The following is a 27,958-nucleotide window of genomic DNA, read 5'->3' on the forward strand; positions in this document are numbered from 1 at the left end:
TTAAATTGTTAACTTTGAATAGCGCAATTGGATCGTTTTGCTCCGAATTCCGCTCAACAATTGATCTCTTATAGCTTCTTCTTCGTCCGCGTAACCGCACTCCGTCGCCAAACTGCGTAACGCGGCTACATATTGCGTGACCATTTCTTCCTCTTTTTGCTTCCTCTCCCGGAATTGCGCTCTCAGCACTGTCTTGTTGATCTTCGGTTTAATGTATTCGGTTTAATGTAAATCACTTTTTCGATAATGGGGGATCCTTGAGGGAAATGTCATTCGGTTTGGCCAGAGCACACACTTTTCGCACCACTTTGTACACTTCTGCATCTATTTTCGTCAGCAGGATTGCTCGTTTTCTCTTCCGCTATGGCGTTTGCCTCGAAATATAAATCAATCCGCTCCGAAATTCCTCCCAGTCATTCATTCTGATTTTGAAGTTCAGTTAACTCGTATCCATCTTGATCCCTTGATTCTATATGTTCGATTGTTCGTCGATTTTCGCTCCGATGTCCGCCGATTCGTCTTCCACACTCACTATCGACTGCTCGTTACACACTGCCTGTCTCAATATTGGTCGCAATTCATCCATTTTGTTTTCTGTCATAGCTTTTATGCCTTGTTGCTTCAGTTCCTCGATGAGTTGCTCCTTATTCAGATTCTGTATCCAGGCTATATCTTCTTTCTTTCCTTTTTTGCCATCCACGCTTTTCCTTTCGCGTAGTCTTGCTACACGCGTTATTGTTCGCTTACCTCGTCGCCAATTGTTGTGTTGAGGATAAGGGGCACAGAAACGTTCGAGGCATGTTTATCTCGAAGTGGCTTTATTCCGACTGACGACTTTCGTCGCCTTACAAGTTAACATACACACACAGATACACACGCACATTCATTCACGCGCCGGCATACCTTGGCCGTCGCGATTACATACACTACAAAAGCATCTTGAATTTTAACAACATCCTGAATACATAATATATGGCAGTAAAAAAAACTAATAATTTTATATTACTTTTGATCTATATCTTATATCGAGATACATATTAATGTATATATTACTGTCGATATAAGATATTTGTTTGTAAAATTTAATTTAATTTAAATAATTTAACAAAAAGATATCATCATCAAATCATAACAAAAAGATATATTTAATTATTACTAACAAAACAAAATGATAATCTTAATGAAACGTATTGTCGCGTTACTTCCCGAGATCGCGATACTCGGCGGAGCGCTTTCGGAAAGGAAAAACACTGTTTAAAGAAAAGCTCGCTCTTTATTAAACCAACGGTACAACGGTACAGAAACGCGTCCGGCCACCGCGGAATCTGGCCGTCAAATCTATAAAACAGTCGGAGAACGACGCGTTGCCAAGGGCCGATCCTCTATTCAAATTCTTATCGATTGATATTGATTAATTTCAGCAGCGCCGAACGGAACACCGCATGGCCGCAACACTGCCTCCCTCTTCATAAAATTGTCGTCCCGACAATTCTTCCTCTTTCAAGAACTTCCTCTTGGAAAAGACTTCTGGGCTCCTGGCGACTTCCTGCCCTACCCTGGGCTGCTGCCTCAGGTTACCAGGCGCCGTTACTTCTAATCCCAGTCTTCTCTACTCTTCAGAAGAATCTTGTTCTTAAAATTTTTGCGCGTTTCACTCTTGACTCTTCGTCTTGAGCTTTGCGCACTTCTCTCTTCCATTTTTCGGGCAAAGTGGGGATAATCGTCGTGGACCCTTACGTCTCTCTAAAAGACACTAAACCCTGCCTCGGCATTTGCCCATCGTCCCCCGGAAAAACCACGACTCGGAAAACCGGGGGCAAGACAGACTTCTTTTCAGTTTGAAGCACGAGCTTGAAGATCTTGCTTGGTGCTCAGGCTCGAGGATCTCCCCACGACGCTTCTCACGACGGAAGGAAGCTTAAAGAAAGATAAAACAGAACACAGTAACTCAAAACAATTAACAAGAAATAAAAGTAATGTCAAAATTGGAAAACCGGGCCCCGAAAACCTCTACTTAAAATTCTTTCCTTTCTCTAAACGGAGCTAACCTGTCGGCATGCACAACCTTGCTTTTCCACCTGACCACCTGAACGAGAAATACAGAAAACTACATCACTAATTTTCTTAATTATCTCAAAAGGCCCCTCCCAATCATTCTGTAGTTTGGGAGATCTACCCTTCTTACGATGAGGATTAAATAACCAAACCTTCTGTCCTTCCTCAAAAACGGGATGCCTTTCGATCATAGCGGCATTTGATCTTCAAAGACCTTGATTCTAATCTCTCTCTTACTTTCTGATGAATTTCACCAGCTTCTGCCGCAAATTTCGAACGTACTCCTCCGCTGACTCGGAAAAACCATAACTGGGAGGAGTACCTCTTAGCAAATCCATCGGCAAGGTAAGATCTCTTCCGCAAAACAATTTTGAAGGAGTTACGCCTGTAGCCTCATGTTTAGAGGTCATATAGGCAAGAAGAAACATGGGAATCCAACGATCCCAATCCTTTTGATTCTCTTCAACAAACTTTGACAAATACTGTAAAATTATCTGATGTTGTCTTTCAACTTGACCATCAGACTGAGGATGAAGAGCGGTCGTCCTCGTTTTCCTAATTCCCAAACTTCTCATCAATTCTTGAAAGAGCTGTGATTCAAAATTCCTTCCCTGATGATCTCAATATGAAGTTCCAACGGGATCCTATATCTAGAAATAACCTGATTAACAAAAATTTCTGCTACCGTAGTAGCTCTCATATTTTTCAAAGGAAAAGCCTCTACCCATTTAGTAAAACAATCTACAACAACTAGGAGATACTTATTGCCTGAAGAAGAAACAGGTAACGGGCTTAAAATATCCATCTGAATCCTCTCAAAAGGAGCTCCCGAATTAAAGATCTGCAAAGGAGATTTCCCCTTATCTGCAGCACCCTTCTTCGCAATACAAATCTTACAGGTTCTGCACCATTCCTCAACATCTTTCTTACAGGTTGCCCAATAAAAACGCTTCCGGATCTTTTCCAGCGTTTTATTGATCCCGAAATGCCCTCCAGAAGGAGTATCATTCTTCTAAAATCTGCTTCACTTTGCTTCGCGGGACCATCAACTGAAGAAAACTGTTTTTCAAATTAGGAGCCTCCCATCTCTTATACAAAATCCCATTTTGGACTTCCAAGGCATGCCATTGATGCCAATAAATCTTGGCTAACAATCCTTTCGAAGAAACTTCCTCCCAAGAAGGTCGCAAATCATTTTCTTTGGCAAGTAAAAACATTGTCAGTTCCTGATCCTCTATTTGAGCCCTTCACCAATCCTCAGAAGAATCCTCACGCAAAACAATACGAGCAACTACTTTATCCTCAAAAAGCCCTCTCTGAACTTCCACTTTAGAACAGAATCTACATTTTTCTTCTACACAAGGGCGTCTCGAAAGACCATCGGCATTACTGTGTATAATCCCCTTTCGATGAGCAACATCAAAATCGTATTGTTGTAACCTTTCCATCCAGCGAGCCAATTGTCCCTCCAAGTCTTTGAAGGACATCAACCATCTCGAAGAAGCATGATCAGTTCGAATAGAGAAACTCTTTCCGTACAAATAATGATGAAAATGTTTCATCGAATCTACCAAAGCTAATAACTCTCTTCTTGTTGTGCAATAATTCCGCTCAGATTTGTTCAAAATCCGACTATAATAAGCAATGACCCTCTCATAGCCGTCCTGAACTTGTGAAAGTACGCCCCTATTCCAAAACCTGAAGCATCCGTATCCAAAATCATCTTTCCTTCCCCCTTCGGAAAGGAAAGAAGAGGTGCAGACGTTAATGCCTGTTTTAATCTCAAAAATGCTTCTTGACATTGTCCGGTCCAATCAAATTTAGTCAAATTCTCAGTTAACTTAAACAGAGGCTTCGCAATTGAAGAAAATTTCTTAACAAACTTCCGATAATAAGAACAAAATCCAAAAAAACTTCGGACCTGTTTCTTATTCTGAGGAACTGGCCATTCAGTGACCGCTTCAGTCTTCTCAGGATCCGTAGCGATCCCGGCAGAAGAAACAACATGACCCAAATTTTACTTGTCTCCTAAATAAATCACATTTCTTTGGGTTAACACTAAGTTTCGCAGCACGAAATCTCAGAAGAATCTCTCTTAAATTCTCTTTCATTTTCTCAAAAGTTTTGCCAAATACTATCACATCTAAATAAACCAGGCAAATTTTCGAAAGTAAACCCCGAAGCACCCGTTCCATAAGACGTTCAAAGGTAGTCGGGGCATTACACAGACCAAAAGGCATTGCAACAAATTGCCAAAGTCTATTCCCCATAAAAAAAGCAGTCTTTTCCCTATCTTCGGGACGAATTTTCAGTTGCCAATAACCACTCTTCAAATCCAGAGTAGAAAACCAGGCATTTCCCGATAACTGATCAAGAAGATCGTCAATCCTTGGTAGCGGATAAGAATCTTTTTTTGTAACCGCATTCAATTTCCGAAAATCAATGCAAAATCTAAGAGATCCATTTTTCTTCTTTACCAAAACTACTGGAGAAACCCAAGGACTTGAAGATTCTTCAATTACCTCTTGTTCTTTCATGTCTTCCATAATTTTTTCAACTTCTGAACGCATATGAATTGGAATTCTCCTAGGAGCCTGTTTGATAGGACAAGAATCCATTAATTCAATTTTATGTTGAAGAACTTCACACTTTCCTGCAACAGCTTGCTCCGAAAACACGTCACGAAATTCTCGCAACAATGTAGCGAAAACTATTCTCTGATCTACCTCCAACTCTCGAGAATTATTATTAAAGAATTCTTCCAATTCCGCGGGCACAGCTTCGTCCTCTTGCTTAATCCGACGACAAAAATCTTCCCTATACCTCCACGAAGAAAAGATTCTATTACAGTTTGCATCCCTATTCGTGAAAAGAAATCCGCGCCCAAAATACAATCCTCTCCAATATCGGCAACGAAAATCGATAACTCTAAATTAAATCTCCCTAACTTTATCTTAGCGAACATTTTAAAACTGATTGGGACCCTTTCTCCCGTAGGATACCTCAAATTTGCTTTCTTTGCTGAAAAACGCTTCCCTTTACTCCTTACAAATTTACTACTCACCAAGGAGCCGTATCCAATTTAAAAAAACAGTCTCTCCCATTAAGAGAGCCTTGGAAAACAAAATTTCCTGATTTTTCACCCTCTCTCAAAACGCCTACAAACACCCGGGGCATTTCTTCCATTTGTCGAGCCCGCCCCTGTAAGTTCGACAAAACCTATTTTCCCTGCTGTGAAACAGAAAGTGATGGATACTCGGAACGGAAATGCCCTTGTTTTCCGCACTACCAACATTCCTTTTTCTCTTGAATTTTAAAATTCTTCTTTTTCTTAAAATTTAAACCCCTCGTTCCATGAGATTCTACTTTGAACCCGTTTAAATCAGGATTGCTCTTAAAATTCGAGCAATCTTTAACCTTTTTAAAATCAAAATTTCTCCGCTCTTTTAAACAATTCTCCCTAATAATTTTAATAGCCAAAGCCCTTTCTACTGCGGCCCTCAAAGATGTTAACCCTTCTAGCTGCAATGTCTATTTAACATTCACATCAGACAATGCAACTACAAATTGAGAACAAGCAATTTTGTCACGAACTCCGGGAAAACATTCAGGATAAGCTAATCGAGATAAACGCTCGATATCCGAGCCTAATGCAGCTAAATCTTCTCCAAATCTCTGTTTTCGATTCGTAAATTGATAATAATAATTTTGCGAGGATAAATTTTCTCCAAAAGTAGCTCTAAACGCGCGACCAAATTTTCAAATTGAAAGTTCTCAAAATCCGTGCCCCCTTCCAAAATCGCACGCGCTTTTCCTCGGAGACATGACGCTAATACGACAGCCTTCTCCGCGTTTCCCAAATTATTCGCTCGCGCAATTAAATTAAACTACGTAAGATATTCGCGCAACAGAACACTACCGTCATAAGTATCGCTTAAGTTTCAAGTCGGAACTAAAATTTGAAAAAGGAAATGACTGGCCTGATATCGGACGTTGCGAAATCTCTTCCTGCGGACCGAGCATTGAAAATGTTTCCGTCTCTCGACGAGCGCGCTCCTCCCTCAGAGAGCGAAGCTCCTCCAGCATTAAGCGAAGAATCTCCTCCAAGTTCGGAGACGCCTCCGGCCCTTCCGTTCGAGTACAGGCTCCTTTTTCTTGCAGAGATCACTCTCCGACCTTTCGCCTCTTCCTGTCCAGTCCCCGTCTCTTCCGTTTATCGCTCCGCCATTATCACACACACACACACACACACACACACACACACACACACACACACACACACGAATCGAAAAATTCGATCCCGGACGAGCCCCCAAAATTGTCGTGTTCGCGGCGTTACTTCCCGAGATCGCGATACTCGGCGGAGCGCTTTCGGAAAGGAAGAACACTGTTTAAAGAAAAGCTCGTTCTTTATTAAACCAACGGTACAACGGTACAGAAACGCGTCCACCGCGGAATCTGGCCGTCAAATCTGTAAAACAGTCGGAGAACGACATTGCTAAGAGCCGATCCTCTATTCAAACTCTTATCGATTGATATTGATTAATTTCAGCAGCCGAACGGAACACCGCACGGCCGCAACAGTATTAATAACAGTATAAGAAAAAAAATATAAGAAATACATATGTTACATCCGGGGGACTTCACGAATTCTTCTCTTTCGGAAAAAGATAACGGCTGCTAATCAAAAAATGAAGCGCTTCGAACGATCTAAAGAAACCCTAAATAAATACACAAAAATTCCTCTCGAGATATATCTCACTATCAAAAAAGGAATAATTCGTGCAATAAACAGCTTTGTCCGCACCGACAAGTTTATAACATACCAATAAAAATGAAAAATATTAACAAAAACAAATTCTTAACGGATAAGAAACGCGTCGGATCGTTTGAGAGTGACACTCCCCCAAATTGGTGGGGAAACTAAGGGAAACGCCAATCAAGAAGAAAGGATTAGCGGCCGTTGGCGGCCACATCAATGAATGATTGAGGGTGTGAAATGGCGGGAAAAATTTTCACTAACTAATTCCATCATTCGCTAGGAAATCTGGAAATATAAAAACAATCACAATTCACAGAACACCGCTCCCCTCCTTCCTCTATACTCACAATTTTTCTAAACTATCATTCGACAAGCCAACGCGGAAATCCATCACGCCCTCAAATATTCCCACCCCTTCGGAACCCTTTAAAAACCACGACTTGGAGCGGATCGCGCTCTTCTCGCTTCTCATCGCTCCACGCCTTCACGGACCATCCGAGGTTGTCGAAAAATCTTTTTCAGTTAGAATCTGTGCGCGATTTTTACATTTTTCGTATGATTCGATCCACGAGCCAGCCTAGCCACCACACTTCTCGTCCATCACCAGCGCCCGCTACAGCAAAAGTAAGTCCATATTTATTATTTTTTCCCGCGGTAGACTGGCTATTTGGTTCGCGATCTCTACATATTTGTTTCATTAAAACACTCCAACATTCCAAATTGGCAAGCCGCCGATTAACTCGGTAAAGCTGCCTTCCTCGATTTCTCCACACTCCGACTTGGCAAGCCGCCAATTAATTCGGTGAAGCTGCCTACCCCGATTTCACAACATTCCAACCTGGCAAGTCGCCGATTGATTCGGTGAAGCTGCCTTATCACGATTCCTCAATTTCTTTTTTTTTTTACCACTCTCAACTCACACACTCTCTCATCTGACTCTTATTTATATAATGAACCAAACGAAAGCCATCCCGAACAACCCAACGAAATGGGCATTGCGACACCGTCGGGAGAAGTTTAATAAGCGGATTCGTCACGAAACCGGACACGCCAAAAAACTTGCGGAGCAGTTAATAGACGTAGAACCGAGACTAGCTAACATTACCTTGCAACAGTATGCCACCGCCCTCCGCTCCGCGGCAGATTTTGAAAGACAATGTACTTCAGAGAACTTTGACGTGGAGAAGTTCTTCAATCTCGTCCGCCAATTTCCCCGCTCTCCCACCCATCCACCTCCTGGCACCTTTTTCATTAAAAGAAAATTCAAACCCAACAGCCAGTTTTGGGATCAAATTTCAAGACACCAAATTACCGATACCATCCCTATGTACATTTCCTGTGATTCTCTTCCCTACCTCGTTCCAGTCAAGGCTTTCAGCAGCGCTCATCCTGATCCCCCGCCACACCTGCAACCTGATCCCATCGACATGCTCGCGATTACCAATTTTTTGCTCCAATTGGAACAATTGGGTATATAAATATCAGATTTTTTTTGTTTCGAAATTTATGTATAAAATTTTTTTGTAACTAGTACTCATACACTCAAATGTACACAATAAATTTGTGAATTAACATTTGTGAATTAACTGCCGCGGAGCGGAGGGCGGTGGCATACTGTTGCAAGGTAATGTTAGCTAGTCTCGGTTCTACGTCTATTAACTGCTCCGCAAGTTTTTTGGCGTGTCCGGTTTCGTGACGAATCCGCTTATTAAACTTCTCCCGACGGTGTCGCAATGCCCATTTCGTTGGGTTGTTCGGGATGGCTTTCGTTTGGTTCATTATATAAATAAGAGTCAGATGAGAGAGTGTGTGAGTTGAGAGTGGTAAAAAAAAAAAGAAATTGAGGAATCGTGATAAGGCAGCTTCACCGAATCAATTATTATTATTAAATCAGTTAACTCGAATTCCGCCTCAATTTATTTACCCAAAACTTGACCCCGAACCGTTCACGACTCCCTGAGGATCGCACGAAGTCCATCCCTAGTAAAAGAGATTCGGTTCTCTGACCAAAAAACGGATCACCGATAGCGCTGGCGCAGGTAAGGGTTATAACGTCACCGACGCTTTCCTGTCCCCTTAACGCGCGTTCGGCTCGCGAATCGACCTCACGACGTCGGTCTGTGAACACAGAAAAGGTTCCGTGCGTTTACCCGAGTTCTCCTCCTCCTGACGGAAGGTATTACCTTTCTTCCAGAATCTCGGACGTAACACATATTTTAAATAGTATCATTAATAAAAATGAATTATCTTTTCAATGAAACTATTAATAAAAGTATAAAAAACATAGTGTACTTGTACCAAAATTACATGTATCATTTTTTTCAAGATTATCAGTTTAAATATTTTAACATCTTCTTCTCTTACAGGTTTATGTAAGATTTATCAGATACTTAGGAGAGATATGTTACATGAAAATTATCAATTGTCAAAAGAGACTTAAATAATATCCTAAATCTGGATTTGATATGTGTGTATAAATAAAATTTTAAATTAATCAGGGGATTAATAAAATTATGGATTTAGATGAGTATAAAAATATATAAACGTTATCATTTTATTTTTACATGAACATTTCAATTTCAGATTCTTATTTAACTAATCACGATTTTTATAAAAATTTAGAAACAATTAATTGAATGGCAAAGATTAATGTTTAAACAAATAGGAAGCCAAGTTGAAAAAATTTTATAATTCTTTTATTTCTTTTTATAAAAAAAAGATATTTATTTATTTCAATGTTTCTTCTTAATCAGATTAAAATAAAAAATAAAAGTTATATTATTAAATTACATGAAAATTATCAACAACAAAATTATCAAGAGACATAAATAAAAATTACATTAATGTTATTAATGTTTAATAAACGATATCCTAAAAAGATCTGATATGTATGAAATATTTTAAATTAACAGTGAATTAAAATATGGCTTTAGGTATAAAAATATATATAAATGTTATCATTTTATTATATGAATGTTTCAAGTTAATGTTATCTAGATATATTTATATGCATATCTATATAATATAAAATAACTAATTTTATCTAAATATGGTTGGGAAAAAATGCTAAAATTTAATTATTAATTGAACGACAAAGAATAAAGTTCAGAAGAAGATTAGAAAGAATCGAAAGTCAAATTGAAACATTTTACATAAATGTTTTAATTTGACTTTCGATTCTTTCTAACTGTTTCTGTAAGTTGTGTGATTATTTTATTTCTTTTTATGAAAAAAAAAAATTTATTTATTGTAATGTTTCTTCCTGTTGCAGGTTTAAATGAAAATTACATAAAAAGCATCAATGTTCAAAAGAGATATATAAATAATATCTTAAAAGGATCTAATATGTGTATACAAGAAAACAATTTTTAAAAGACATAAACGATACTGTAAAAGGACCTGATATGTATGGATGAATGAAATCTTATAAATTAAAAGTGAAGAGATCCTTAATTAATTTTAGGATTTTTTCCAACCATGATTAGACAAACCTAGTTATTTTATATTATATAGATATATATATGAATATGAATCTAGATCAAATTGAAATATTCATATAAAACGGTCTCGCTTTCCCGCGCGGATAGCGGTCAGTTGGTTGCGAGATGGGGGAAGCGAGGACGTTGGAGACAAAAATTTGGTTTATAAATTCGAGTCAGCTGTTAGACGAAATTATATTTCAGCCTAACAGCAGTTTATTCAAATAAAAAGAATAACAATATGTAGTGTGATAGAATGCACAAATATTGTGCGAATAAAATTGGTCGTGAACGGGCGAGACGACGATCGGCGCGTGTTTACGGTTTTTACGCGGATGAGGTATCGCTTCGGCGGTCGACGCGATACTGGTATCACTGCGCGGAATTCGGTGCACGCGGCAGCGGCGGTGTCGCACGTGTTTCACGGATCTTTAAATCCTCTGGCGACTTAAAGCGCGTATGCGTGTTAGAAGCGCGTTGTCGCGAGGGTGAAATTTCCGTGAGAGTGTTCTGATCGTTCAGGTCAGAGAACGAATGGGCCCGTTCCCTGCCGAGTGCTCGGCTGACGGGGGTGTGCCCCTCATCTGTCTTAAGAGTGCCGAGTGAACTCGGCCAGCCGGGGAGAGCCCCAGCTGTGACGGAAGATGGAGGTGTCGGTGCCGAGTGAGCTCGGCCGACCGGGGTGTACCCTGGTGCTCGGAATCGGTCAATAGTATCGGGGGGAACCCCGATACACGGCGGTGGAATTCGGAGACGGCGGAGTCGGATCGAGCGGACTCGATGCGCTGGGGAGACCCCAGCACGGCTTGCCGTGAGAGGTTGCGGATGTGTTTTCGGCCAGGCCAAGCGAACTTAGCACGTTGGGAAGGGTCCCAACAGAACTCAGGCTTTTCACTAGATTCGGTTCGGATACTCGCTTTCCTCGAGACGTGCTCTCAGAAAGAGACGAGCGCGAGCGCGGAACAAGATGATTTTCTGTGGAGAGCAATGTCTTTTTATACCCGACATCGACCTTGGTATTTTTCGATCGGATTGGTCGATCTCGGGGGTAGCATCCTTCTCCATAGGAGCGGAGAAAAAGGATCGGATTTTGAGATAATTGATTTTTTGGGATGAGAAGGAATCGGAGAATGTGGAAGAATAGGAAAAGAAGTTTGGCGGTAAGATAACGGTGTGACACGGTTGGTTACGCGCTTGTAGACGTGGTCGTGGCGCGGTGCGGGACGCTTGCTCGTTTGCTTAGCGCGGTATCGGTACAATGCGGGGCGCATTAGCGCTCGCTGGTATGGCGCGTGGTGTGGTGCGGGGCGTGCTAGCGCTTGTTGGCACAATGCGTGGTGCGGCGCGGGGGAAATACCACGAACACAGTCGTGTTTACCCGGTATTCCTTTGTTATGTTCCGACGCTTCGGAGTTCGCAAATTCAAGAAGATTAAAAAAGGAGGCATAAATGCCTCTTGCGACCACTGTCGCACTCCGCCTGATGGTCGGCGGTCCCCGACAGTCGGTCGGTGATCGGTCAGGGGAAAGTCGGAGGAAGAACGGAGCGGAGGGACCGTTACACATATAATAAAATAGTAACATTAATATTTTTATACTCATCTAAAGCTATATTTTAATTTCGCCCTTAATTTAGAAGATTTTATTCATCCATACATATCAGGTCCTTTTAGAGCAGGATCGGCAAGTAGGCACTGCTCGCGGGCAACAGTTGAGCGCGCTAGGGTTAGCGTTAGGCCGCTAGGCTCAATAAAGGAAGGAGAGGGGATAGTAGGAACGTCTGTTCGTTAAACGTGTTGTTCAAGGAGTCAAAAGATATTGTATCGCCCAAATTCAGACCCAGAATTAGCATAAAATATTAACTATCTAAATTTTAAATAAACATTTCTTACAACAATATTAAATAAATAATTTTTATAACATTTAATTAGTATTTGATTCATAGTTTTTCGATATTATATACGATATATCAGGTGTTATTGTTTTTGCACAACTTAAACGAATTATTGCATTTAAATATGAATCTGTTAACTGCTCGCGTAATCGCGATTATTTAATTTCATAATAGAAAATAATTGTTCATATGAATATGTAGAACCAAATATACTCATTATACATACTCATTATACTATATTCATTATACTTATTATTATTACTTTGATTATCCATCACAAACGTTAAATTACGTTAAATTAATAAGATCGCAAATGTGTCTGTGACTGTTCTAAACAAGAGTAAAATTTAATTATACCATTGCTTAGTTACTGCTACTTTTTCTTTTATTTTAAGTGTTTAACAGATTGATGTTTAGCAGATGTTTATTTTGAAACTGTTGGAAGTTTTCTTCGCGGAAAAAGAATTAGTCTTCTGGATTTAAAAATATAATTTTAAAGCGCTAATTTCTGTTAAATTCATGATATATGTATTCATAATTTTTTTTTAATGATTGTATTATAAATTTATATTTTAATACATTGTTATTGTTTATATTATTGTTTTATTTCTTTGTTATATTTAAATTTTCGTTAAACATATTTAAATCGTTAAACACATTTAAATGTAATAATTATATTACACAATTCTTAATAAATTATATGCTAAAGCACAAATTTTGACAATTTACAATATTTAAAAATAGAGATAAGCATTTTAATTAAAATTTTCCTATAATGAATGCTTATTATTAGGACAAGCAAAACATGTTAGGGCACATTTCTTTATTTGACTAATAAAAAAATTAACTAAATATAAGTTCAATTTATAAGAACTTATACATTTTAAGTCCTATATATTACAACATATTTTTGCATATTTCAACGGTTTAACTAAACTGTTATAAAAAAATTTTATGATATTATAAAGATTCGAGTACTAGTAATTTAAGACTACACCATTTCATATATACATGCAACGCTATTTTTGTAAGTATGAAATGCGAAACTGTATCCCAAGGTACAAAAAATATTAGATACGCTCCTGAGATGTGCACAACAGGCGGGCACTCGCAGGCGCCCGCGCTCGTGCCCAATTTCAGCGTCTTATCGACCTCTGTTTTAAAGTATCGTTTATATTTCTTAGATGAGTATAAAAACATCTCTTAAAATATAGCTTTAGATAAGTATAAAAATACATATAAATGTTACTATTTTGTTATATGAACATTTCAATTTGATGTTATCTAGATTCATATTTATATACATATCTATATAATATAAAATAACTAGCTTTGTCTAATTATGTTAGGAAAAAATCCTAAAATTAATTAATTATTAATTGAATGACAAAAATTAAAGTTTAAAAGAATAGGAAGCCAAGTTGAAATGTTATTAACATTACCATTTTACATCAGCGCTCGGAATTACCAGGTGTATGCATAAATTTTTTCTGGTTTAACTAAGAGATGTCGCCAGCGAAAAGTACGCAGCGTATTAATTTGACACATACATCATTTTGTTCGTCTGACATTTAAAACTACAAACACACACAAGTTGAGTCCGCCAAAAACTAGCGTCTTTGTTTTATCGTTCAGTGATCATGTCGAGTTTTGTGCCTGAAAAAGAACATTTGCGGCACGCATTACTTTTTTTATTTAATCAAAAGAAAAAGGCTGTTGAAAGTCATCGTTTGCTGGTAGAAACATATGGTGAACATGCTCTATCGATTAGAACATGTGAGACATGGTTTCGACAATTTAAAAGTGGTGATTTCAATATGAAAGACAGTGAGCGCTCTGGTAGACCACAAAAATGCGAAGACGAGCAATTGCAGGAGTTATTGGATGATGACCCAACTCAAACTCAACGGCAATTAGCAGAAGCCTTACATGTATCACAAGAAACAATCAGCAGACGTTTACGAGCAATGGGAAAGATCAATAAACTCGGTAAATGGGTCTCACACGATTTGAATGAACGTCAAATGGAAAATCGCAAAGTCACTTGTGAAATGCTGCTTCAACGCCACGAAAGGAAATCATTTTTGTATCGAATTGTGACGGGTGACGAAAAATGGATTTATTTTGAAAACCCAAAGCGGAAAAAATCGTGGCTTTCACCTGGCGAAGTCGGTCCATCAACACCAAGGCCAAATCGCTTCGGCAAGAAGACCATGTTCTGTGTCTGGTGGGACCAGAGCGGTATTGTGTACTATGAACTCTTGAAGCCCGGCGAAACCATTAATACACAACGCTATCGCCAACAAATGATTAATTTAAACCACGCATTAATCGAAAGACGACCGGAATTGGCCAGAAGACATAGCAAAGTGATTTTGTTACACGACAATGCGCCGTCTCACACAGCAAAACCAGTGAAAGACACCTTGAAATCGCTTGGATGGGACATCCTTCCGCACTCGCCATACTTCCCAAACCTGGCGCCATCTGATTATCACCTCTTCGCATCAATGAGGCACGCGCTCGCAGAGCAGCACTTTAGCAATTTCGAGGAAGTTGGAAAATGGCTCGACGAATGGTTTGCCGCAAAAGACAAGCAGTTTTTCTGGCATGGTATTCATAAATTACCTGAAAGATGGGCGAAATGTGTAGAAGCCAATGGCCAATATTTTGAATAAAAAAAAATTAATTTCCCTTGAAAATTACGTGTCTTTTTTTACTAAAAAACCGGAAAAAACTTATGCATACACCTGGTAGTTGTACATTTCGAACCGATTTCAAAGGTGACGCCTACAGTTCTCTCACCACCGCTCGAGTCTCAGCGGCCGAGCCGCCGAACGGCTGTGCCTTAGGAGCATCGCCGTATGAGAAACATACCATCCGTACACCTTTCGTCCCAAATTGTCATTTAGATATCTGTTTGCTAAATTATTTTTATTTTTATAAATAAATAAAACGTTGAATCTCCTCTAGTTACTAGAGGAATCATGCTGTTTTATAATTTTACATAATTGTGTAATGTTACATAATTATATAATGAATTGATAAACTTTTATAAAAAAAAGATATTTCTTCCTATTGCAAGTTTAAATGAAAGTTACATAAAAAGTATCAATGTTTAAAAGAGATGTTAAATAATACCTTAAAAGGATCTAATATATGTGTACAAGAAAACAATGTTTAAAAGACATAAACAATACTCTAAAGGATCTGATATGTATGAGTGAATAAAATCTTATAAATTAAGAGTGAAGTTAAAATATGGCTTTAGATGAGTATAGAAATATGTATATAAATTACTATTTTATTACATGAAATCTTCAATTTAGATCTTATATTCATATTTGTATAATATAAAATAATTAGCTTTATCTAACTGTAGTGGGGAAAAAAATGCTAAAATTAATTAATTAGGATTAATTGAACAGCAATGGATAAGATTAAGAAGAATGCATATATTATTAGGTATACAAAAAAGTTCTGAGCTTTTTTTTTGTAAAATTCTATCTTTATTCAAAAACAAACAAAAAAATATTAATCAGCGAAATATTCCCTGTTTGCATCAACCTTTTTACCATCTTTCGGGTAGTTTACGAATTCCTTGACGATAGAAGCTCACCGGCTTCGAAGCAATAAAGTCATCAATGCATTTTAGTAGGTATACTAGCCCGGTTCTAACCCAGGTCCTCCGAGGAGAGTGTGCGGGAGGGAACGGAGGGCGCGGGGAAGAGGGGAGGAGAAAGTCAGAGGCGGCGATCCTTTGAACTGAGCCGTGGGAGAGGAGATAAGATAGTAGGATTCGGTGAAGGGGATATAAACAAGTGAATAAAAAAATAGATAAACAAATAGATAAACAAGAAGATAAATACATTGTAACGGAGCATCCGAAAGATGCTCCGTTGCTAGCGCGCGCTAATGCGGCCTGCACCATTCGGGGCCGCCCGAACACTCCCGACCGCGACCGACCGACACACGCGCGCCGGCGAGCTGTCACGCATCGACGACGTGATCAGCTATTTTACTTAACAAACGCTTAACCAACTAAAGTTGGCACGTGGCGCGGAGACAAATATAAATATCCGACGAATTTTGTGAAAAAGACACAGTCCTATCCGCTCCTCCGACCTGTCCGTTACAAACAACCGTTCCGACCAGAACAGCGAGAGAAGATTCTCTCAAAGAATACCGAGCGTTCTCCGTATTCTTGTTCTATTCCTTCTCGGGAAATCGGAGTGTTCTCAGATTTTTCGCTCCACAAGAATACCGAGCATTCTCTATATTCTTGTTCCTCCCTTCTCGGGAAAAATCGGAGTGTCCTCGGATTTTTCTTCTCACGACAATACCGAGTGTTCTCAGTATTGTCGCTCCATCTCATCCCGAAAGTCGAAGCGTTCTCGGACTTTCCCGCGACATCCGCCCCACGTGTCACGGCCAGCGTCGACGGTTGCCTAGCAACGCACACGCGCGGACCCGGTTGTCTGGCAACGCGTTACCGATATGACCGGCATCCGTCATATCCGCAATCGAATCGCGTCACGAGAATCGCGATCGGCGGAAAAACGACAACGACCGCGCAGCGAGAGACGTCATAAATGATTGTAAAGTAATTAAAACCCGGCGCAACGCTTCTTCCGAACCCGGCATCCGACGAGCAACAACCGAGCGCACGTCCCCGCGTACGTACCGTGGAAGAATACCAAACGCACAGGGACGTACCATTACAACATAGATAAACAAATAGAAAATTGCAACTCGAAGGACATGACGTCACGAGGGGAGGGGGAGTGAAGAAAGACGAAACGAGGTGAGATAAATCCAAATAGGATAAGATAGCAAGGCGATATAAACAAAACGGGCGGCGAAGATGATATAAAAAAATGCTTTGCGCGTGGACAGGGCGCGTGACATGACGTCAGGGGGGGGGCGCCGACACCACCGTCGCTACCGCCGCGCCCGCCGCTACCGCCGCGCCCGCCGAATAAAAAATAAATATCTCTCTCGTATACTTATCTCTTCCGTTGCGGTTCTCTCTCTCTTATGGCGAATGTTATTTTTCTAATTATTTTATGGTGGGGAAGAAAGAAATGAAAGAAATACATGTTTTTTGCATATTATATATGTTTATATTTTTAAACAAATTGAATACATTTAAGTGTGAAATTTTTTTTATTCACATTTTTCTTATACACTAAAAACTAAAGCTAACAGCTCGCAATCGACGAGTTGACGTCTATCGAAGGTATCGCAATCGTGTATCGCGTTCGGCACTTTCTCGGGATCTGTTACAACAGACGCGATGTTGGAGAATCGCATATACTTGGTATCGTATCGATGAATCTGACGAGTCGATCGAACGTCACATCGATACATTCGTCCAGATCAAACATATGGCGCAGGGTCGATTTGATCATCGTTACGCGTACGTTCAAAGATTCAAGACGTACGAGTGTAACATCGTTCATCTGGTAAACTCTGACGATTAACGGTCCGACGCTTATAAAATTATCTTTGTAATCGTTTCGCAGCAATTTGTAGATATTCCATCGCTGCTCGTAGAGTCCCTTCCACGCTTCGAGAGACAGTATCAATTTCTGTCCCCGATGATCTCCCAGAGCTATCTCCACGTAACTCGGTGGACCAACGTTGATTCCAATTTCCAGAAATTTGTAACCCGTGACCGTCAGAGTGTAACGTCTGCTCAGTAAGCGCACCGCGCGACGCTCCACCGAAATACTGTGGAAATTAAAATATATAATATTGCACAATATTGGAAAAAAAAGAAAAAAATAAAAAAAAATGCAGTTGAAACTTACGCGTTACATTCCTTCTTTTGTTTTTCGCTATGTACGGTGCGCTGCTTCCTTTGGCGGAATATATTGCGTGTTGTTCGAATGATGAAGAAGCGGAGTATCTTTTTTGTCGTGCAGATCATTCGATGGAGGACTGATCGCGTAAATTTTTGACATGGCAAATCGTTAATTTCCCCTCCCCCTCCTTCCTCTCCATCCCCCTTTTTTCTAGGAATTTCATTGTTGCAATCAAACATGTAGCGACATGTTTGCAAAGGAGCGCGATGACGTTCAAATTTTTTTCTAGGAAGAGCCCGCGAAAAGATAGCTCTTCGTAGAAATCGATGTACATGTCGCGGCGTGTCAAGAGAAGCGCCGATACTCCGGCTGCTATAAACAAATCGGGGAGACCTATGATGATGCTCCAACAAAGGAACAAAGAAATTGTCGATGATACATAATGGGTCATGGGGTGTGCAGGATCACAGTAGATGGAAGTCTAATGTGAGAAAAAAAAATAGTTGACGGTAAAAACGGATAATGTGTTAAATATAGAAAATGTGTTTAATATGGATGAGGAAGACTTTATGAATATAGTGGACGAAGTGTTTGGAAATGAAGAAGAAATGGAGATTGACAATATTGACAATATTGACATTGATATTGAAGACGAAGAGCACGCATTGTCTGATAGCAATTACGTAAATGATCAAAGTGATGATCTTACGAATTACGCAGAAAAAATTGTTACCCGTTCGGAACTCCTTGCGTTGAATAATAATAAAAAAAGTATTGTTCAATACAATTTTATTATTCAACAGGTGGTGCACTAACTCTATGTGCCGAATGCATGGTTCGTCTGGCGGACATTAACATTGGAGTATTGTATGTTAAGAAGCACGAGATAGATACTCTCAATACGCTAAATAGCCGATTTTGCTTCAATTGCCAACAGTCCATCTGTGTGATAATGCCATGTAACATGTGTCCAATTTGCACAAATTGAAAAAAGACAACATTGTGAACGAGTCATATGCAAGTGTTCCGTGGAAGAGTGTGATGTGATAAAAAAAAAAAACAATATGGAAAGGTCATTGGAAGAATTAACAAGTTCTCCGTTATGGGACTCAATCTCTCATCTACCAGTAAACGTGGCGGTGTATTTTATACAGAGACACTATATCCCAACTCCCCATTTCCCGATTCCTCGTCCAAGAGTTAAGGGACGCTACAATTTGACTCTCTGCTCCTTCTGAGAGAGCGGAAATAATTCTGGAGGCGTGCACATATTATCATTATAGAGGACACGCATACAATATATTACTACTGTAACGTCAGGAGAGCCAACGTAAAAATTTCTTTCCCTTCCCCTTTTCCCACCTGCGCAGAAGCGCCACTATTCAAGCCAAAGTTGGCAACAACCGGCTCTCCTGCCGTTGACATATCGCGCGTTGCGCCTTACCGCCAGTGAATATACACTGTAATAAATATAAGTAATAAAATTAAATAATAATAATAAATAAATCACGCTAACAATGAACCTAAATAATTGTAAAATTATTAATACTACAATAAGGCTCGCGTTGCTGTTGCGCATCATCTCCAGTCAGCCGCGCGCTGATTGGCCGACCAACGACCATTATAGATATGTGCGTCTGGTCTAGCTTTATAGGCTATGACCGTCGCGAGCGCCACGTGCTTTGGCGTACCCACGCCATCCGCCATCTTGCGCCACGTGCTTTGGCGTACCCACGTCATCCGCCATCTTGCGCCACGTGCTTTGGCGTACCCACGCCATCCGCCATCTTGCGCCGCGTGCTTTGGCGTGCCCACGCCATCCGCCATCTTGCGCCACGTGCGTTGGCGTACCCACGCTACCGCCACGTTGCGCAACAGCGCCGCCGCAGGCACGCGTTACAACGCGCGGCCATGCTCGTTCACTCTTGTACGCGCCGTCGAGTAGTACACATCGTGCGAGTGTCAATCCAAATCCAATCCCAATTCCAATTCTAATTTTAAGTCAATTCTATTTCGTCTCAATCTAGTTAAGTTAATTAAGTGATCATTTGTATTCTAAATTTTGTATTGCTCTAAATTTAACCAAGTGTTACGCGAGTGTAATTCGATTCATGAATATTTGAATATAGTAAGTACAGTGTATTCGCCACGTGTCATTCATTGCATCATCCTTCCTATCGCCGCGAGAAATCGGAAGTGTTCGCGAGGCTAAAGAGGCAACGGGCATTAACAACTCAAACCTTATTTTACCGAATAATTAGCAGTTAAAGCGAGAATTCCAATCGTTTCCGGGGGCAAGGTGTTGTGCGTTATCCGCACTTACCACGAAGGAAACATTGGACTTCGAGCACGCGGTAATTCTAATCTTTTAATTAAATACAATATACGCCTGGAGCCTCTGCCGAATGCCTAAAGCACGGAGGAATCGCGCGGGTCGTAACAACGCACTTCGGCGGCTTGAATACGACCTCCACGTGGCCGCGATTTACGATCATAACGCGATCATCGGCGAGGAAGTGAGTTACGACGGCGAGTACGAACTTCTCGTGCACGACCGCCTCTGGAGCGCCTTACCGGCCCCGTCCACCCCCGTAGCAGCTTACCAGGGAAGCAGTTTCGGACCACGCATCTCCCTCGAGGAGTATCTGCGCAGAGCGGACACCGAAAGGTAGGTGAAAATCATACATCAAGTTTTATTCCCGGTTGCTTTCGCGTTCCCATCTTGCATACGTTTCAGTAAAATATAGAGTATAAAGGAATTAGACGTGAATGAATATAAGAGTACTCGCGTTCAAGATTCTTTCGGGTTGCGTCACTCGTTTTGTTCGCGTCGACCGACCGTCGCATAGTTGCATCGCCCGACCGGAAGGGTTTTACGACCGACCCTTTTTTGCCGCCCTTGCCACTTTCTCCTAAGGCATGTAGGGTTTTGAGCCGGTTTATCGCTACGCACGGAAATATTCCAGTTTCGTAATATCATTTTAATATTGAATATTCGCCGCGTAATATTAATTCCCGTTATTTGACGTAATGTGCCCGCCTTGCTTTCTCGAGCCACGAGATTCGCGCACTCACCCGGCCGCCGTATACAGATACCGTAGGAGCACGGTGCGTTGCCTTACCACGTTCGGATATCGACGCGTGGACGACGCTATCGCCGAGTTACTCCCTAATAGTGCCGAATATCTTTGCTTTCGATGTAAGGAAGAAATACCAGAGGGAACTCTTACGTATCGTCTTGAATTGGCCCACGCGTTCCAGTTCGGGTATACTTCCGCCCGGGATCATTGCGATTGCTGCCGCGCTAGTCTTGTAATAGTCCGCGACATTGAGCTCTGCCCTGACTGCACCGAAGTTTTTACTGTGTCTCTAGAAGTGCTCAGGGAATTAGGCAACGCTATAGAGAACATCTGCGGGCGATACTACCTCGCCGAGACCAATCCCGCTCCCGACGGCATCCTATCGCGCCGGCTAACCAACTTCTCTGTTGCACTGATCCGCTTACAGTCTAATAATCGCCCAACGTCTGGTTAAACGCAACGTTAGCCGTGTAATTCACTGAAATTTCCTGAGGACTTAATAATTCGCCGCTGACATTATCGGAGGGGTTCCCGCGGATTTGAGCAGTATAATCAGGGTTTCGTACTCCTTAATTCCTTAATTCCTTAATTCTTCCGAACCGCTGTTGGCGATTTGCCGCTCGATCGCTGGCAGCGTCGCCGAGAGACGAGCGTATTCCCGCCTTGGTCCAGTGCCACGTGGCGATTTGCTTTGGCAATCTCGCCACCGCCTGCGACGTAACACTACCCCTTTCGCGGCAAAAAGTAGCAGAGATAATTCCAAGAAGCGAGGATAATCATATATGGTTGTTCTATTTCCATCAATCTCCGGACATATTGGAAATACAACGCTTTATATACTGGCTTCGAGTTAAAGCAGCTATAGAGAAAAGAAAAAAAGAAAAAAAGAAAGTAAAAAAATGTAAAATTGTTTTGATAAGACAGTACAACAATTTAAAAGAATCAAGATTTCGCAATATGGAACACCTAGAGCGAGTGGAACGCGAGCTGCTGGAGCAGCCAAGTCGCTATCTTGGTGGAGTGTTTCGCGTGGTTGTAACGATGTGCGTCGAACAACTCGAGGAACTTAGCCGTGTTAAACGTCCTCACCGTTGCAAATAGACAATCTGTGGTGGCGAGGATCGCGCGACTCGCGTGCAAAAGTACAATTAGAAAGACATTTCGTTGGTGGTGAGTACGCGAGTAGAGACACTGGATCTCTTGTTTGGCGAGAAATCGATACGGCATTTGAAAGCCGTATATTGACTGGTGCGGTGATCAATGTAGACTATATCGAGCCGCGATTTTTAGAAGACGCTGGTAATGTAGTGCTCGAGCGAGTGCGAGACATTGTACAAAGACACGATAGTGTGAAAGTGAACACTGCATTTAACGAGTTTGTGACGGGCGATAAACGCGCGAACAAAAGTATAAACTAAAAATAGTGAACTCTTTCGAGTGTCAAATTTGAACGAGTGATACGAGCAGTACGTTATCGAACCCACGTTGGTCGATCGAAGAATTTCAAGAACGCAACAGTGAATGGGCGTTGTCGCGAATTCTAAATTTGACTGTAAACGTGAACAAATATAATCCAATGCATGCGGGATGTTACATCGAATTGCTGCGGGAAATTATGTTAAAGCGAGCGGTGATCAACGTACGTCCAAAGACAATACGTGTTTCGCGTGGTCGCGACTCTGCATCCGGTCGAAAGGCATACAGATCGGGAATTGTCGTACCCGCATTATACGACAGTGTTAAATCTCCAAGACATTTCCGACGTTAAATCAAATAAAGAAGTTTGAACGAATCAATGACATCTCAATCAACGTTTACGGCTTCGAGGGAGGAAAGGAGATTCTTATCTATTAACCGATACGGTTAACAGATAAGAAGATGGAGAAACACGCAAATCTATTGTACGTGCAGGATCCGTGCGATGACAACGCGGGATACTTCGCGTACATCAAAGATCTGTCTCATCTTGTGAGCTCGCAACTGAGTAAAAAAAAACACAAGAAATACTTTTGCGACCGGTATATATTTTAACAAATTTTATTATTTCTCTTAATAATAAAATTGTTTATTAAAAAATCATATTTTCCGTTTGCAGATGTCTACATTACTTCAGTTCGTCTGAAAAATTGTAGTCACATACAACGGACTGCGAAAAAATAAACAATTGCGCCATTCGACTGCCGAGCGAGGACGACAAGTGGCTCGAATTCAAGAACCACACGAATAAGGAACGACTTCCATTCATCAATTACGTGGACTTGGAGTGCGTACTACGGCGAACAGAACCGGCAGAGAAGGAAGATGCATCGTACACTTATCAGCAGCACGAGGTATTTAGCATCGGATACTACGTGCGATGCTTATACGACGACACGTTATCGGTATATCGATTTCGTCGTGGCGAAAACTGCGTTGCGTGGTTCGTTCGACAATTCGAAGATTTGGCGCATCAAGTAAACATTCTGTTATCCGCGAATGTCCCCATGGAAACGTTGTCGAGAGAGCAGTGGGAGGCATATCGTAGCGCGACGCGTCATATTTGTGAAAAACCATTTGCGTCGGACGACACGCAGGTACGCAATCATTGCCATCTTACCGGTCGTTACCGTGGTCCCGCGCACTCAAATTGTAATCTAAATTATAAAGATTCATATTGCATTCCCATAGTATTTCACAACTTATCCAGTTATGACGCGCATTTTATCACCACGGAAATAGCTACGGCGTTCGAAGGCAGGATCGACGTGCTGCCGATAACAAAAGAAAAATATATTTCGTTTACAAAACATGTTCAAGATATCACCGAGAGATCAGATTCACAAAATTATGCCTGTGGTTCATAGATTCGTACAAATTTTTAAATACCAGCCTCGATAAATTGGCATCTTTTCTAACGAAAGAAAAATTGAAAATTTTACGTTCCGAATTTTCCACAGTATCAAACGAAGATTTTGACTTGTTGACGTGTAAAGGTGTCTTTCCCTACGAATACGTGGATCGCGCGGACAAGTTGCAGGACACGCGTTTACCATCGCGCGAATCATTCTATAGCTCGTTGACCAGTGATACGGTGTCGGAGAATGATTACGCGCACGCCACGAACGTCTGGCAGCGATTCTTCATCCGAACGCTTGACGAATACAACGATCTATATCTCAAGACCGATGTTTTGTTATTGGCCGACGTTTTTGAAAATTTCCGCGAAAATTGCGTCGCGAGTTATGGACTCGATCCCGCTCATTACTACACATTGCCAGGTTTCACGTGGGACGCCATGTTGAAACATACGCGTGTAAAATTTGAGTTGCTTACCGATATGGTTATGTTTATCGAACGCGGCAGTCTCAGTCAATGTTCCGGCAGATACGCGCAGGCCAATAACATGCGTTCGTACGACCCGTCGAAATTGTCGTCGTATTTGATGTATTACGACGTGAACAATATGTACGGATGGGCGATGTGTCAACCACTGCCCTATGCCGAATTTCGATGGGTTGAAGACGTTGAGAATTTTGACGCGAGCGCGATCGCTCCGGATTCGCCTACGGATTATATTCTCAAGGTCGATCTCGAGTATCCGCATCATTTGCACGATCGACACACTGACCTACCTTTCTGTCCGACGCACAATAAACCTGGTGGCAGAATAAACTTTTCGCGACGTTATACGATAAGAAGCAGTATGTCATCCATTATCGCAACCTACAGCAATGTATGCGCCATGGTCTTCGTATCGCAAAGATACGATCGCAAAGATCGTGTACTACAATTTGCTCAATCCGCCTGGCTCCGCGGTTACATCGAACTTAATACACACTTTAGAACGTGCGCAAAAAACAATTTCGAAAAAAATTTGTACAAATTAATGAACAACGCTGTATTCGGTAAAACAATGAAAAATGTGCGCAATCATGTCGATGTTAAACTTTTGACCAAATGGGATGGACGGTATGACGCGGAAGCAATGATCGCGAAACCAAATTTCTACAGCCGTAGCGTCTTTGTGGAAAACTTAATCGCTGTCGAACTGCGTAAACTCGAAGTGAAATTCAACAAACCGATTTACGTGGGTATGTGTATACTCGACATATCGAAAATCTGCTTGTACGAATTTCACCACGAATACATGTCACCGCTGTATCGCGAGAAATGTAAGATCATATACACCGACAGTCTTGTATATCACATGTATATCGAATGTGACGATGTGTACGAGACGATGAAATGCGATATCGCTAGATTCGATACGAGCGATTATCCATCAGACAACGCGTACGGGATGTCTCTCGTGAATAAAAAGGTACCTAGTCTAATGAAAGATGGGAATAACGGTGCGATAATGATAGAATTCGTTGGACTCAGAGCGAAGATGTACGCGGTGAGCGTGGACGGCAGAAAAGACATTAAAAAGGCGAAAGGTGTAAAGAATAACGTCATAGCGCGAACAATAATGTTCGACGATTACACGCGGTGCTTGAATAAAGAGATCGAAATGACTCGTCGCCAGTCGTGTATAACATGTTACACCAAGTATATACGGTGTCCGAGTCGAAAATCGCTCTGAGTCCGTACAATGACAAACGATACATCGTACCGGACTCGACGAAGACGTTATCGTGGGGACATTGGCGGATTCCATTGTAATATACATATTTATACAATGTACATATACATATATTTTATATATTTGTATATGTAGTTTATATGTATGCATATATGCATGTATGTATGTACGTACCTATGTATCATATCTATGTATGTATGTATGAACATATGTATTCTTGTAGTTTTATACTGTTATATATGTAGTATAGATGTATGTATTTTTTGTAGTTTTTATATGTAGTTTTACAATAAAATTTAGCTGTTCAAATTTATTTTATATATAAAATTTATAATAGCAACCAAGATCCTGCTTGCTGAGGAATTAGCTTTAATTCTCTCTTCGATTTATTTAATGTATACTCGGCTTAATACATATATTGTTTATAATACATGTAGTTTTACATGTAGTCTCGTAAGTTGCATACATGTATAGTTTAAAAAAATGTAATGGAAGAAAAACATAATAAAAACTCTTTGTATACATGTATACAGTGTATATTTATTTTTTTAATACATTATAAAAATAAGAAAAATGAATTAAATCACACTGCTTTTATTTATCCATGAGTTATGCGATCTATCGAATCCCAGCCACTTGATGTAAATCTTGTTTCCCTTCCTGCGTAGTACTTTCTCCACGAGATACACATCCGGATGAGTCGCGCGATGCAATTTGTGCTCGTAGAACGCGCCCGCGACCGATTTTCCGCGATAGTCCTCGAGCAGATAAGTTACGGGATTAGTACGCTGCACTTTAACGATCTTAAACACCTCGGTGGTCCAATTTGGCGTGTAACCTTTTTCGAAAATTGTCTTGTACTTGCTCACGCGTACCGATTCGCCTACTTTAAATTTTGCTGGACCTGCGATCTTTATCGCGCTGTATATCGTATTCAAGAGTCTTTTGGCGATCGCAGGAGTTACATCAACGGGTCGCATGCCGATAGTGCAATGCTTGTGCGCGTTGTAATCTGACACGAGACGCGGTAGCGCGTCGACCCACTTGTAAGTGCCGTTGAGCGTAAACATCTTCCACATGTCGTTCTTAAGCGTGCAATTGAATCGATCGACGATCGATGCTTTCAACACTGTATACGTGGAATAATGATTAACGTTGTGTTTTTTCAAGAGTTTTTGCACATCGGCATTGTAAAATTCCTTTCTCATATCCGTTTGCAAGTTTCTCGGGCATCTTCTGCTCTCTCGAATTATCTTAGCGTTAGCCGTCGCTTCCGATCTTGCTCTTGAGCGTACGACTCAGGCGTACTTGCTCAACGCATCGATGACGGTGAGTATTTAGTGATGACTTCTGTTGAAATTTGAGTATGGACGCATCTCGACGATGTCAGCCTGCCACAGATCGTCGTATCCCTGAATTATGACACATCTTCGCGGAAAATTTCTCCTCGCCGGAGCGTGCAATTCCTCAACGAGTCGTGCCTCTCGGAACTAACATTTTTTTTCATGTCCATCGGATCGCATGTTTCGATGATGTTTAACAGTAAATAAGAAATACAATTTAAAATTGTTTTTTTCCTCACTGACGTTAATCGACTGGCTCGTTTCGTCGATACGCGATTAATTTATAATAATGCCGGCTTCGCGAAGTTCCTCGATGATCGACAGCATCTCGTTGTCGTGAGCGTTGTGACCAGCTCGGTGCGAAGCGTCGAGTAATCAGAGTCCACCAGTTCGTTGGGATCGTCTCAATGCACGTAATCGATCTTGTTATCAGTTAACTTCATGGTGAATGGTATATTATTCATGCCTGCACCCTTTTTACTGCTTCTTTTGTATGTAGATACGAGCGGAGCGATGATATTAATGTACTTGTATCCCTTGTTGCCCATGATGGAATTATGGGCGCTGTGACCACGTTTATGAACATTCATTGTAAATAATATACTTTTATACGTTTGTTTGTCATCTTCAGTAAATATAGCTTCATCGGGAAGTCTCTTGAAGATCAATTCGTATAATCCTGGTATACCATTGTATCTCATATTGTCTATAATTATGGAGTCATTTTTGTCAAACTTTTTGTCACCGAGCATTGTATCACTTTTGTCGAAATAGATACCGTACACATTATCGATCGCTTTATCTATGTCGTTACCGAAAAGAAGGCCCACGTACTTTCGTCCCAATAGTCCTAGCTGACCATGAAGCGTCTCACAACTTCCATGTGTTTGCAGATTCTGTTTGATGATTGTTTCGAGTGACGCTTCACTAACGTCTTTTGTTTCAAAAATATTTTTCATTTCGCACGAATAGCGA

General features: G+C 40.9%; 1 protein-coding gene and 1 long non-coding RNA gene across 2 annotated transcripts in view; both read right to left on the bottom strand.

Annotated features, from left to right (window-relative positions):
* Positions 1 to 27,942, bottom strand: LOC148936469 (uncharacterized). The gene is given in 6 exon segments (XM_089078251.1): positions 1 to 201; positions 533 to 723; positions 3,116 to 3,724; positions 4,358 to 4,865; positions 4,868 to 5,076; positions 27,672 to 27,942. Coding segments are annotated over 6 exon segments (1,989 nt in total).
* The window catches only part of LOC148936460 (uncharacterized), a 275,063-nt gene that overhangs the window by 211,937 nt on the left and 35,168 nt on the right, over positions 1 to 27,958 (bottom strand). The gene's annotated exons all lie outside the window — the stretch shown is intronic.

This window comes from Pogonomyrmex barbatus, unplaced genomic scaffold (genome assembly GCF_055798465.1).
Source record: "Pogonomyrmex barbatus isolate J1 unplaced genomic scaffold, ASM5579846v1 scaffold21, whole genome shotgun sequence".
In the NCBI taxonomy this organism is placed as follows: domain Eukaryota; kingdom Metazoa; phylum Arthropoda; class Insecta; order Hymenoptera; family Formicidae; genus Pogonomyrmex; species Pogonomyrmex barbatus.